This window comes from Nicotiana tabacum, chromosome 21 (assembly GCF_000715075.1).
Source record: "Nicotiana tabacum cultivar K326 chromosome 21, ASM71507v2, whole genome shotgun sequence".
NCBI classification, from domain to species: Eukaryota; Viridiplantae; Streptophyta; class Magnoliopsida; order Solanales; family Solanaceae; genus Nicotiana; species Nicotiana tabacum.
This window is the reverse complement of record NC_134100.1, coordinates 54,553,026-54,567,374: the sequence shown is the minus strand read 5'-3', so window position 1 is coordinate 54,567,374 and position 14,349 is coordinate 54,553,026. Positions and strand designations below refer to the sequence as shown.

The window sequence follows — 14,349 nt, the reverse complement described above, 5'->3', positions numbered from 1 at the left end:
AATGATGCTATTTTTTTAAATAATCTATCTATATTATTATAAAAGCACAAATAATTTATGCTAAATGTTGAACGACTAAAATATCCTTGAAATATTGATCGACTTTTATACCCTTAAAGATTTATATAATTTAAGGCTGTAATTGTAAATTATTTTGAAATTTTTTTCCAATCTAAACTAAAATTTTAATATCAAAAACTTCACCGTAATACAAAATTTGCGTTGAATTCTTATACCAATCATGTATCCTACTTATTGTTGAAGTTTTAAAACCTTACCAATTCCACGTGAATAAGAATACTTGGAACCACCTCTTACCATTATAAAAAAGGTTTTGCCGTGCCTTTTGTGCCATAGATAATATTCTCATAAGTGTTAATCACGTCCTTTTTAAACAAACAAAAAAAAAATTAGAACTGGATATTTTTCCATAGAGACTAGCAGCTTATTTGCAATCACTTCCATTCTTTTTTGCCATTTGATCTCCATGTTGTTGTGTTCTCTCTCTAAGTTAGATTACTCCAAGTCACTCTGGTAACTAAAAATGTTATTTCCTATGATGAATGTTGAGGCTTCTTATTGACGAAAATCTTTTAGCCCCAGATATATTAACTATTAAGTCATTATTGCTACCTATTTTATGTACGTGGATGTGAAAGATTAAGATGAATGATACTTGGACAGAAAGTACGATCAATGGAAGATTTGATATGGATTATCTAGGGCCATTTGTTGGTACTTGATGATGAGGCTTAGCCTCTAGATTTAAATTCTTTACGGCATTAGTACGTTGTTGGGGGAGTTATACAATCTCATTATTTATACAATATTAGATGAATAACAAATTAATAAATCACAGGACATGATTTTTACAATACAAAATCCAATAACTTGGTGCAATTGTAGAAGAATTGTATTTGCACTCATCTTTATTTGTCTTCTAATACTCTGTAGAGACAACGAAGTATGATTAAGCTTTGGATTGGTCTGAGATTTGAAGTTATATGTTATTTTTCTCATGTTTTTCATGCATATTATTTTCTTGATTTTTGATTTTATAATGTTAATGTGTTTATTATGTGGCTGTGCATACATATGTTCGAGAATATATAGCTTATTTAAGTTATGAAATTCAAATATTTATTTATTTTTTATTTTCTTTGGTAATTACTAGAAGATTTTGCTATTTGATTTCGATCGTACGCTAATAAAAATCTATTCCTTTTATCTACATTAGAAATCCTTGGGAAAAGTCTGGCAATCCTATTACTTTTTTATTTACATACAAAAAAGTTCTATGGAGATGGAACAGAATTCAATCAAAGAATAACATCGGCTAATTTGAAACATAAGGTAATCAGATTTTGGCTCCAATAAGGCAAGAACATTTTCCTTTTTATACATACCTATAGCAAACTTTGACAAAATATAAAGTGAAATATTGTGGAGATCTTTTGATAATGATCCTTACGAAAATATTTAAAGAATTTAAATCATCTGTAGATTAGTGGCTTCTTTTAACCGGAACCATAAAGTACAAATATACGTATGATGCGTTTTAGAGAAAAAGAGATTTGCCGACTTCAAATTGGCTATCTTTTTCTTTTCTATCGTTAACTTGATATACACTCATGAAATTTTAATGAGTGACAAGAAACACTCACTTGAATATAGAAACAATCACTGCCCATACTCAGATAAACTTTGACTCTCCTAATAGTAGATTCTGACGATATCTAATCACTTTGAACACAAGTACTATGTTAATGTAATGACAATAATTATTAATAAATTTAATTTATAAATACTTCATATAAATAATTGGCAACGTGTAACGCACGTATATAGAAACTAGTAGTTAAAAAAGGATCAAGTGAGAAAAACTCTACCTAGCTATATTAAGCAAGCTACTGTACCGACCAAAACAACTAAGATAAATGCTGGGATATGGGTAATAATAGATTCCATAACAAGGGAGAATGTACTCACAATACTGCAACTGTCATTGGAATTGCATTGCCAGCTCATGCCAATTCCAGAACAAATATAACTAATCTGCATGTTAAACTGGTAAGTGGTAGAGAGTGATCTCCTTGTTTGAAGCACAGTGGAGTCTTGCTGAACAATTTCAAGGATAACAAAGAAGCCCAAGAAACGATTAAGGAACTTTGGTTGCCAGGAGTATGGTGATGGAATTCAAGGTGGAACTCCGTCTGGTCTGCACCTCTCATCGAGGAACAACTCTAGCAGTAATCATAGTAGCCTTGGATAGTTGATAAACATTATACGGTCTTTGCCCTTTTTCTTGTTTTACCTCCCTCCTTTGTCCAGATCACAGCACTAGCAAAGGCATAACACCTTAGCTTTTCAAGGATCCTTCTTTCACTGATGCGCAGCACCGATGAGTAATATCTCTTAGGTTCTTTCACCAGACAGCAACAGTTCAAAGCTTTGATATCATCTTCTAGACAATTTGAACCATATAAACTTTCTCGAATATCTGCTAGTGCCGACAGAGCCGCACAAACTCCATCTGTCAGCAACATACTGTTGCTTAACTCTAAACTATTTCCAAATAAAATAATACCTTTCTTTGATAATGTAAAGCTCATGGATTTTTCAAAATCACCCGTGATAGACACTGCAAGATCAAGTTCCGTATATACTTCATCTGGCAATAATATTATGTATAGCAAAATCAACAGCTCAACTTGTGGCTCCCCATCAAATGAAATTTCGAAATACTCGGAGTTTTGGCTAATGCATCCAGAATAATCTAATTTTTTCCACAGTGATAACCTCCTCCGACTGTAGCGATGTGAAAACCGAGATGAACTCCAGTGGAGTACAAGCTCCAGATCTAGGTTCACAATGTCATACTGGTTATCAGCCTCTGCAAACCCATACCTGTGTAGCAGAGCAGCATTACCTAAAGACCCATACGTATTGAATACCTACGAAGAGTTAGAAAGAAGCCAAGCCAAGAGAATGATCAACCAGTAATACGAAACGTGAATCTACACAGGAACATTAATAAGGAAGCTGTCCACAAACCAGTTAAGGCATATCAATTAAACAATAAGGGGCCATCTTGTTTGCATACCGGGGTCTAGTCGATTTGGCAGTCCGTCTACAATCCAGGTGTCGTCGCTCTTGTTTACTTTAATCGGGAGTTGGTACCTCCTATTCTTCAATCAGTCTTTCTATTTTTCTTGTTAACCAATTAGTTCGGGATAGATTAAGCCTAATTCTTGATTGTTTACTTGTTATCTTAATTAGTTTATTTGCATGTCTACTTTCTTGATAGTAACTGTTTTGGGATTCTGGTCGGTAGATTTTAGTTCTTTTAATTACTTGTACTCTTAATTAGTGCATTCACCTATTTTTCTATCCTTTAGTTGTAAATTATAGTTCCTTTGGTTCCTTTATTTTATTTCTTCACTTGTTTTTCTATCCTTTAGTTGTAGATTATAGTTCCTTTGTTTTATTTCTTCACCTGTTTTTCTGACCTTTAGTGGTAGATTATAGTTCCCGTTAGTTCCTTTATTTTATTTCTTTACCTATTTTGTGACCTTTAGTGGTAGATTATATTTTGGTAATTCATTGCATCATTGGTCGCTTGTTTTCGGGATAGTGCTTGCGTAGTGACTCATAGATTATAGTTGCTTTGGTGAACGATAGTAGGGTAAGGTCTTGTCCTCGGGGGTGTCAATGTGGGGGGTAAGGGGGGAGGGTAAGAGGGCTAAGGGAGCTACTAGGCTGAGAGTGGGGTCTTGGAACATAGGAACTTTGACGGGAAAATCTGTAGAGCTAGCAAAGATTCTCGAGAAAAGGAAGGTTAATATAGCTTGTGTACAGGAGACTAGGTGGGTAGGAGATAAGGCGTGAAATGTGGGCAGTTTCAAACTTTGGTATTCTGGGAGGGTGGGAGGCAGGAACGGGATAGGTATCTTGGTTGATAACGACCTCCGTGAACTAGTGATGGAGGTTAGGAGGGTGAATGACATGCTGATGACTATTAAGCTAGTTGTTGGAGGTTTTACTTTGAACATTATCAGTGCATACGCACCCCAAGCAGGCTTGGATGAGGAAGCCAAGAGGCGTTTCTGGGAGGACTTAGATGAGATGGTGCGTGGTATCCCGCACACCGAGAAGCTTTTCATAGGAGGAGATTTCAACGGCCACATTGGAGGGACGTCTAGGGGGTATGATGATGTGCATGGTGGCTTTGATTTTGGAGATAGAAACGAAGGAGGAACGTCTCTGCTAGACTTTGCTAGAGCATTTGATTTGATGATAGCAAACTCGAGTTTCCCGAAGAAGAGGGAGCACTTGGTCACCTTCCAGAGTTCGGTGGCCGAGACTCAGATTGATTATGTACTCTATAGGAAGTCCGATAGAGGTCTTTGCACGGATTGCAAGGTCATCCCGAGTGAGAACCTCTCGACCCTTCATAGGCTCCTGATCATGGACCTTGAGATCACGAGGAAGAGGAGGAAGAGGGCGATGTAGAGCCAACATAGGATAAAGTGGGGAGCCTTGACGGAAGCTAAAGCGCAGGAGTTGGGGGTCAAGCCGGTGACTATGGGGGCTTGGAGGAGTAGTGGGGATGCAAGCGCCAAGTGGATCATGACTGCGCAGTGCATTAGGGAAGCCGCAAGAAAGGTATTAGGGGTCTCAAAGGGTTACTCTGGTGGTCACAAGGGAGACTGGTGGTGGAATGGAGAGGTGCAAGGAAAAGTGGATACCAAGAAAGCAGCGTATCTGAAACGATTGGAAAGTGTAGACGAGGAGGAGAAGAGGGCGAATAGGGAGCATTATAAGTTGGCTAAGAAAGGTTGAGCTGGCAGTTACGGCGGCCAAGAGTGCAGCTTTTAGTCGTCTGTATAAGGAACTCGAGGGCCGAGTTGGGGATAAGAGGTTGTTCAGGTTAGCCAAGGCGCGAGAAAGGAAGGCGTGTGACTTGGACCAAGTGAAGTGCATCAAGGACGAAGAAGGTAGAGTTTTGTTGGATGAGGGGATTATCCGTCGGAGATGGCAGACCTACTTCCATAATCTCTTGAACGAGGGGGACAGGAGCATTGTTCTAAGTGATTTGGAACTCTCCGGGAGTCGTTGTGACTTTGGGTATTGTAGGTGGATTAGAGTTGATGAAGTTGAGGGTGCTATGCGTTAGATGAGCAGGGGCAAAGCGACCGGGCCGGATGAAATCCCGATGGAGTTTTGGAAGAGTGTGGGCAAGGCGGGCTTGGAGTGGCTCACTAGGTTATTTAATGTTATTTTTAGAACGAAGAAGATGCCCGAAGAGTGGAGGTGGAGCACGATGGTTGCTGTATACAAGAACAAGGGTGATATCCAAAATTGCAATACTTATCGGGGTATCAAGCTGCTTAGTCATACTATGAAAATCTTGGAGAGAGTGGTAGAGCTAAGGGTGAGAAGGAGTGTGACTATTTCCGAGAACCAATTTGGGTTTATGCTGGGGCGTTCGACTACAGAAGCCATCCACCTTGTTAGGAGATTGATGGAGCAGTATAGGGAAAGAAAGGATTTGCATATGGCGCTCATCGACTTAGAAAAGGCGTACGATAAAGTTCCGAGGGAGGTTTTGTGGAGATGTTTGGAGGCTAGAGGTGTACATGTTGCTTATGGAGCAAAAACTCGAGTGAGGACGGTGTGTGGTGGTGGTGGTGGGGGGGGGGGGACTCGGACCATTTTCCGGTTATGATGGGGTTGCATCAGGGGTCAGCACTTAGCCCGTTTTTGTTTGCTCTGGTGATGGACGTACTGACGCGCCACATCCAAGGGGAGGTGTCGGGGTGCATGCTATTTGAAGATGATATTGTATTGATTGACGAGACGCGAGACGGTGTGAACGCGCAATTAGAGGTATGGAGGCAGACCCTGGAATCTAAAGGTTTCAAGTTGAGCAGGATCAAGACAAAATACTTGGAGTGTAAGTTCAGTGGCGAGACTCTAGAAGGGGATCAAGACAGAATGCTTGGAGTATAAGTTCAGTGGCGAGACTCTAGAAGGGGAAGGGGAGGTGAGGCTGGACTCGCAGGTCATCCCTAGGAGAGGGAGTTTTAAGTACCTCGAGTCTATTATTCAGGGGATGGGGAGATTGATGAAGATGTCGCACATCGTATTGGGGCGGGATGGATGAAATGGAGACTCGCTTCCGGTGTTTTGTGTGACAAGAAGGTGCCACCGAAACTTAAGGGTAAGTTCTACAAAGTGGTGGTCAGACCAACGATGTTGTATGGGGCTGAGTGTTGGCCAGTCAAGATTACTCATGTCCAGAAGATGAAGGTAGCAGAGATGAGGATATTGAGATGGATGTGCGGGCACACAGGTTAGATAGGATCAGAAATGAGGTTATTCGCGATAAGGTGGGTGTGGCCTCTATTGAGGACAAGATGTGGGAAGAGCGGCTTAGGTGGTTTGGTCATGTGAGGAGGAGCACAGACACCCCGGTGAGGAGGTGTGAGAGCTTGACATTGCAGGGCCTACGGAGAGGTAGAGGCAGGCCAAAGAAGAGGTTGGGAGAGGTGATTAGGCAAGACATGGCGCAGCTTGAGCTCACCGAGGACATGACCCTTGATAGGAAGGTTTGGAGGTCGAGAATTAAGGTAGTAGAGTAGGTAGTGTAGAGTTCATAACATTAGTATTGGCACGCAGTCTCGTTTTCTGTTGGTAGTAGGTTTTTATGACTAACCGTTGGTTTCTTTCATTGTTGATCACTTTACTGTTTTGTTGTTTTATTTTGCTTTTATATGGCTTTTTGATACTGTCCCGTTTTGCCTATATTTTCATTAATGTGGTATTTATAATATCCTGAGCCGAGGGTTTATTGGAAACAACCTCTATATCCTCACAAGATAGGGGTAAGGTCTGCGTACACACTACCAAGACCCCACGGTGTGGGCTAATACTGGGTATGTTGTTGTTATTGTTTGTTTGCATACTAGTTATGTGGGGATTATAATGATATCATTCATGTGGTGAATAATACTTGAGGGATTCTTATAACATAGAATAATAATGTAGGAATAGTTATGCGTTGAATAAAAGTCGGGGAACATTATGTAGGGATTACCTATTTTAAAGTATTTTTTATTTATTTCTTATACATCCAACCAAACACCATAGTTTATGCAGGGATTACTCTTTCTTATCCAGCCAGCCAAATATTGTATTACTTTCTGCGAGATTTTATTCTGAGTTTATTTACCCTAACCCTCCAACCAAACGACCCCAAGAGAATACAGCTTAGATTTTAGATCATAAATAGATACTCCCTCTGTTTCAATTTAGATAACACACTTTCCTTATTGGTCTGTTCCAAAAAAAAGACACATTTCTATAACTAGAAATAATTCAACTTTACCCAGTTTACCCTTAATGAAAAGCTTTTATAACCACATAAATGTCATGGCCCCACAAAGCTTTTACCCCTTAAGCTTTTAAGACCACAAGTTTCAAAAGTCTTCTCTTTTTTTCTTAAACTCCGTTCCGAGTCAAAAAAAATTGAAACGGAGGGAGTATTTCCATTGCACCTACTTTTCAGCTATTCCTATGCTCAAGAGGAAAGGAAAGTTTCAGTTTTTTCTCTCGCTGTGTTGCTTTAAATGATTAACAGGTATATTTGTGTCTCACTGTGGAATAGCATTATGCTAAAGAACCGTCAGAACACTGTCAGGATCTAATTCACAAAATCAAAGTAGGTTTATGTAACACCGACTAAAGCAAGATAAAAAAGTTGTTCATATGTGTGAGAGTAATTATTATTTGAATAAAAATTTCAGATAAAAGAGATCTCACCTCAGCCCCGGCTTTGACCTCTTTCACCATGATCATTTCTAAATCTGTAAGATCATCCCCTGAAACTGAAGAGAACTCCGAGTAACTCCCGCTAATAGATTCACTTCTTGAATGAGCTTTGGTTGGTTCATGGTTGCTATTTTCATGCTTATCATTGTGAGCATCATCTTCCAATTCAGAATGAGAAGACTCCAAGTCACTCACACTGAAGCATTCAGCTCCTGAATGAGAGTTCCTCTTGGTTGGTCCGTTGTTATTATTTTCATATTTGCCGTGATCAGCATCATTATCCAATTCAGAATGAGAAGATACCAATGTGAAATGTACATCCTCAGCACCAGTCTTGTGATTAAAGCTGCACATTAAAAGTTGTTAGGGTGAGAGGAACTTATTTCAGAGGAACCCTCCAAAGCAAAATCAAGACGACCATAATTTTATAGCAACGGGTACAAGAATATGAAATCAGCTGTATTCATCAATTGCAAGGTAGTAGAGAGCATTTAATTGCTTTAAAAGGTGGCTACTTGCCTTAAGTGAAATATGTCTAATTGGTTGTAGGGAAAACAAACATTCTGCATTCAAATGCTCTCCCCACTGGAGTCTTCTTTTTTATTTTTTATATTTGATATGTGGGCACAGAAATCACCTGTATACAAGAAGTATACCCAAAACTTAACCTACAAAAGAAATAGTTTTCTACGAATGACACCCAATCTTCTATACAAAAAGGAATATCCTGGGTGCACCAAAAACAAATAAGGGACAAAAGACGACTCCTCAACTTTACAAAATTCAACTCCACACCCTCAAAAGCTCTCCTTTTTCTTTCTCTCCACATAGCCCAAATAAGTGCAAGCGGTGCCACATTCCACGCCGTGCAACTAATTTTTTTTGCCAAAGTTCCAGCTGAACAACACCTGGAACTTTGGCAAGACTTGATCCAACAAATAGTTAAAGAGCTAACTTTTGATGGGTTACCGAGCTCTAAACACATAATATTCAAGGTATTACGAGAGGATCTGCATGTACTCAAGGTAATAAGTTACTGAAATAGATCCACAATGAAAACCCTTACTAGTCTGACCAGAAACAACAATAATGTTGTTAAGGGTGTACGCAGTTAATACTGAATTGAAGAGTATTTTGGTTTTATTCAAAGCTAGGGGACTACGACTGGAGTATGTGTAATTCTCCGTACTGCTTCACTTGGAACCTCAGTCAAGAAAGCTCTTTATAATGAAGTTGCTCCCTGGAATTATCTATAAAAAGTTTTCTCAAACAAGCAAGGGTACTATTTGAGGAAGCAACTTTCTGGTAGTCCACTTAATATTTTCACCAGTCCAGTAGTTTGTTCCACATCGTCTAGCCCTAAGATACTGTATTACAAGCAACATATCATAAGTCTTACTCCCTCTGTTCCAATTTATGTGAACATATTTCCTTTTAGTCTGTTCCGAAAACAATGACCTATTTCCACATTTGGAAACAAATTAACTTAAACTTTCAATTCTACCCTCAATGAGAAGCTTTAATAGCCAAACAAAAACTTTGGCATGTTTAATACCACAAGTTTCAAAAGAACTATAGCCACACAAATGTTACGGCTTGGACGACAAGTTTTAGAAGTCTTCATTTGTGTCTTAAGCTTTGTCCCCGGTCAATAGGTTCGCATAAATTTTGGAACAGAAGGAGTAGAATTTGCAATGAGAGAAATGGGACAAGAGGAAGACAATAGTCGATAGAAGCAACAAAATACAGCAAAACTAGGTAACTACGAAACAATGAAGTGATACGAGTATGACTGTACATAAAGCTGAAAAAATTGTTGAGGATATAAGAGCCGGACGCAAGTGATGGGATAACGTTGAATAGATCTCGACTTTTTGAGCAAGGTGGTTAGGTTAATAAAATTCAAAAACATTCCACTGCTCATATGCATACATGAGCCATAGATTTAATAATTATCATGAAACAACACTAACGAAAATTTAGGGAATCACATCGCACAACATCATGAAGTAACAATGCACATATGATCCCCTCACAGCAGAGAGGTGATATGAGTCAGCAACTATCATTAGCTAGGAAATAGTCCTACACCTCCGACGAACAACAACTATTATCCAAAATAAAAATAAATATAACAGTACTAGAAAGCATATAAATCTCTTATAGAACTTAAAGACATCTAGAAAGCATAGGATCTAAAATAAATGTCTAACATGAATAAACATATTGGTTGGAGGTGAAAGTCGAGGAAGCAGTAAGACATGATGCAAAAAATATTGTCACTGTAAGGTGTACTTACAGATCCGCCAAGGGAACCATTCCAAATCCGTGGTAATCATCTATTTCAAATGACCGTGAGGCAATTAGACTCTTTGCAGCAAGATACTCCTCAACACCAAAATATTCTGGTTTAAGCTGTAAAGAACCTGAAGTTAAAAGAGGCTCAATACACTCTTTCCAGTCCTCGTAGATAAGTGCCTTGTCGTCTTTAACTATCTGCCTACAAATACATTGAAATGGTCACACAATAGAAATAAGAACAGACCAAAGCTGTTAGTATACAATGATCAAGCTTCAAATAGCTAAAAAGTAGGCAAAACAGCAAATACATTGCAGAAAAGCCTTTCCCTCTCTTCTACATTGAAGCTCACCAACCAGAAGCAGTAACATAGGCAATGTAGCAACATCAGCAATCTTTCCTTTTTAATTGAAAAAGTAATAATTTTATTGCTTTATTGGGGGGAAACACAATTATACAAGCAGTTTTACATAAAGTAGAGAGATCTAGACAAACATGTGATTCTCTACAAAAAGCACCCTTTTCATCAATGATTACTGGAGTTTCTTCGGTGTTGCACAAGTAAACCAAAAAAAAAAATGCTCACTCTAATATTTGCAAAAGGATTTTCAACCCCTACAGAGCACAAGAGTCAGTTAAATTTCAATCTGCTTTCTGAAGTATTTAAACATTAATAATCTCACCCTAGAAAGTCCCAACATAATATTTTCAATAGGAGTAAGTTTCCTGATTCCGCACAGAAAGATTATTGAGCTGCAAGTAATGAAAAAGAGACTCGGTTATATTTATTCGGAGGGGTGCTCGGTTCCTTCTTGTTCTCAGAGTGGGCACTGTAGCTCCTGCTGGAGGCCTATGTTGCACGGACTCTCCAAAAATGTTGCCGGACCCTCGCGGATCTTTCAAAAATGCACTACTTTTGGAGGATCCGACACGTATCCATCACATTTTTGTAGAGTCCGAGCAACATAGCTGGAGGCTGCTTTATTGGAAATACGTGATGGATTAGATTAGACTACTTGGATTTTCTTCTAGTATTGAAGGTAATCAACATGTCAGCCATCTTAGCACTAAGGTTTACCATCTCTACAGCGATCATTTTGTTTTTCTTTATCGTTAACTCTCCACAGGAAGGGTACAGCTGTCTATTTATTGAGTTGATTCTTTCACCAACACCAAGTGGGCAACTCACTCCGAGTTGTAATCAAATTGCACGCCAACTGCCCCAAGTTGCAATCAAATTGAAAGCCACCTGACACCAAGTTGTAACTAAATTGCATCAGAAGCGGATCTAAAATTTAAATTTGAAGAGTTCATCTTCAAATGAAGATGATACATTCCGGCCTAGCACGTAAAGCATGAGACCATATATGTAGATATCAAGGACATGGAGGTTTCAAAAGGTCCAAGATCAAGTTAGAAATCCAGCTGAAGGATGTAGTTTCTGGGCTGTCATGTGACATATCGTGATTGCAATGTTTCTTGTCAATTTCGCAAAGTTGTAAAGGATCTACTGAACCGCCATTACGTGGACTAAGCCGTGATCACAAAGATGCTGCTACAGGGCACTGGCCGTTATCGTGCTACAGCAGGCGCTATCGCGGTGGGACACCTGGAAACAATGGCCTGCGTTCACAAAGATAGAGTCCGCCTTTGCTGATAAGATCATCACACAATAAAGCGCGATCGCGAGGCTTTTATCGCGATCACGATGCACTATTTCAGGCGGTCAGATTCTACAATTGCAATTAAGGCCATTATGGCCATTTCTGTAATAGGCATTAGCAGTTACTATAAATAGCTATGTCTTAGGTCATTTGCCTTAGTTAGCTTTGGATGAATTGTAGAGATTAAACACTTATTAGTTAGATTTACTTCGTGTTTAGGGATTAAACCCTTCTATCTCTTTAGTTTGAACCTCTGTTGAATTCATTTATGTCTGAATTCCTAGTATGAGCTTTTTTTCTTCTTCCTTGGATTATTTTGTAGAGTTAAATGCTATTTTAATTATTAGAATTATCCTTTCTTCCTTGGAATTGCTTGTTATCACTTTCTCCCTATCTTGTTCTTAGTTGTATTGTTCTAATTTCGTGTTTTTGGGTATCAATGTGTATCCTCTTCAGGTTATTGCTACTAAACCCATTACACTTTTGAAATTTTAAGTTCAAAGTATAATATTTGTCAAAATTTTAGTGATCTTTTACATACATATTTATGATCCATGCCGAAACATTGAGTTTAGTTGAACAGAGTAATCACACTCTCCCTCCGCCACTGAGTTTCATGCCAACTCACTCAAAGTTGTTATCACTTTCTCCCTATCTTGTTCTTAGTTGTATTGTTCTAATTTCGTGTTTTTGGGTATCAATGTGTATCCTCTTCAGGTTATTGCTACTGAACCCATTACACTTTTGAAATTTTAAGTTCAAAGTATAATATTTGTCAAAATTTTAGTGATCTTTTACATACATATTTATGATCCATGCCGAAACATTGAGTTTAGTTGAACAGAGTAATCACACTCTCCCTCCGCCACTGAGTTTCATGCCAACTCACTCAAAGTTGTACAATTTATTTTTCCATGAAATTACAAGTCAACTTACTTCATCTTGCAAACAAGTTGCCACAAAATATCTTGACAAAACTAAATAGAAAATCCTAGGATATTTCTTTAACAAGTCCCAATAAAGTACTTTCAACCAGAGTAGAACTCGACCTGCAAAGTCGTCTACACTAAAAATGATTATAGAATAAACATGCAAGCTTCTCGGATAAAATTGCTAGGAAATTCTCTATAGTAGCATAATAGCCAGGCTATACTCTTGAGAAGAAGCAAGAACTTTGGAGCTGAGTTCTTCCCTTGTATGGTTAACTATGCTTCCTTCTGTATAGATATTTGCATCAAAATTCAAACGCGGTATATTCTAATAGAAATAAGAAAAGGAGAGAGAGTGGAAAATTGAGGTAACCTTGTGGAGCTCAGTTCCGGCGAGAAGAGAGTGGATTTCAGATAGGGACCAGAGCAGGGGGATAGGTTCAGAATAAGGAAGCAGTTGCAAATAACCAAACCAAGGAGATAGCGGACCCAGGCTTCGCTCATACATGACCGCAACTGCTAGACCTAAGTAGCCGTCGAGCTCCGCTTCCTCGATAATTTGCCGCGCACCAGAAGTCTTAATCGTCAAGCAACTGTCCTTCGGAATCCTCGCCACCACATCGCCTTCGTGGAGATCGCACAACGCTCTTACGGACACTTCCGAGGAGTTCGCCGTCACTACCAGGTCAAGCGCGTCGCTACAATCTACGCCTAGCGACTTCATCCATTTCTTGAATGCTCTCAGTTTCCTACCGCAAAAACACATTACATTCAAACGATAATTCAGAGAGAAAGAGGAGAAATAATGTGTGAATATTTCGGCGGTGGCATACCTGGTTGTCATTGCTACAGCAGCGGCGGAGAGCGGAGGCCGAAGGTAGGGATAGTAAGCAGACGAGGATATTTTTGAAAGAGGACCGGCAAAAGATCTTGTAAGACCCATAAAGTTAAGAACATTTCCGGTAAAGCCTCAATTGTTTTATTGGAAGTTGTTAGTGGTCCTTAGAGAGTGCTTTTTATTACAATTAACTCCTACACTTCACATTGTTTCATTTTATTTATTTTTTAAAACAAAGACATTTATTTAAAATGAACTAGTCAGGTTCGAGGGATGTGATATCCCCTTGATCATTACAGAAGACACTTAATGCCACGAAGGCCATTCAAATTGCCAAGTTTGGCTAAAGGCCTACATACATCTTGTGACATAAATTTAATCAATAAAACACCTTTTTTATGTGTCACCATCCTTGCCAGGATAAAATGTGGTGGTAGTACAAAACGAGTGATTTTATTTATATTGGACTGCTTGGTAGCTTCCCTTACTAAAATATGGGCCACTTCATTTGCTTCATGGAAGTTGGGCATCATTGCAACCCTCTCCATTTTCGATATTGTCGCGACCCAAATCAATGGGCTGCGACGGGCATCCGATACCTTATTCTACCGAGTACCAACGTAACGTATATTTCATATCATACTATCATAGGTAAATGAGCCGGAAAGTCTGTCGTGAGATAACTAGAATAAAATATGAGGAAATACTCGACATATGACATACGGGCCTATAAGGCCGGCACGATCCTTTATGTACTCAAAACATAGGTCGACAAGGCCATACAAG

At 39.0% G+C, this 14,349-nt stretch overlaps 1 protein-coding gene across 1 annotated transcript; it reads right to left on the bottom strand.

The window, feature by feature from the left end:
• Nucleotides 1-1,781: 1,781 nt before the first annotated feature.
• LOC107769942 (uncharacterized) lies at nucleotides 1,782-13,793 on the bottom strand. The gene is made up of 5 exons (XM_016589200.2): nucleotides 13,559-13,793; nucleotides 13,099-13,474; nucleotides 10,133-10,329; nucleotides 7,825-8,179; nucleotides 1,782-2,954 (listed from the first exon to the last, which is right to left on the bottom strand). The coding sequence occupies exons 1-5, from the start codon at nucleotides 13,666-13,668 to the stop codon at nucleotides 2,283-2,285; spliced, it is 1,710 nt and encodes a 569-aa protein (XP_016444686.2). The 5' UTR covers nucleotides 13,669-13,793; the 3' UTR covers nucleotides 1,782-2,282.
• Between the last annotated feature and the right edge of the window lie 556 nt (nucleotides 13,794-14,349).

Coding starts and splice junctions, on each gene's coding strand:
- LOC107769942 (XM_016589200.2), bottom strand. CDS start 13,668: ATGGGTCTTACAAGATCTTTTGCCGGTCCTCTTTCAAAAATATCCTCG. Junction 13,475..13,558: donor GCTGTAGCAATGACAACCAG/GTATGCCACCGC, acceptor TTTTTGCGGTAG/GAAACTGAGAGCATTCAAGA. Junction 2,955..7,824: donor AGGTCAAAGCCGGGGCTGAG/GTGAGATCTCTT, acceptor AACTCTTCGTAG/GTATTCAATACGTATGGGTC.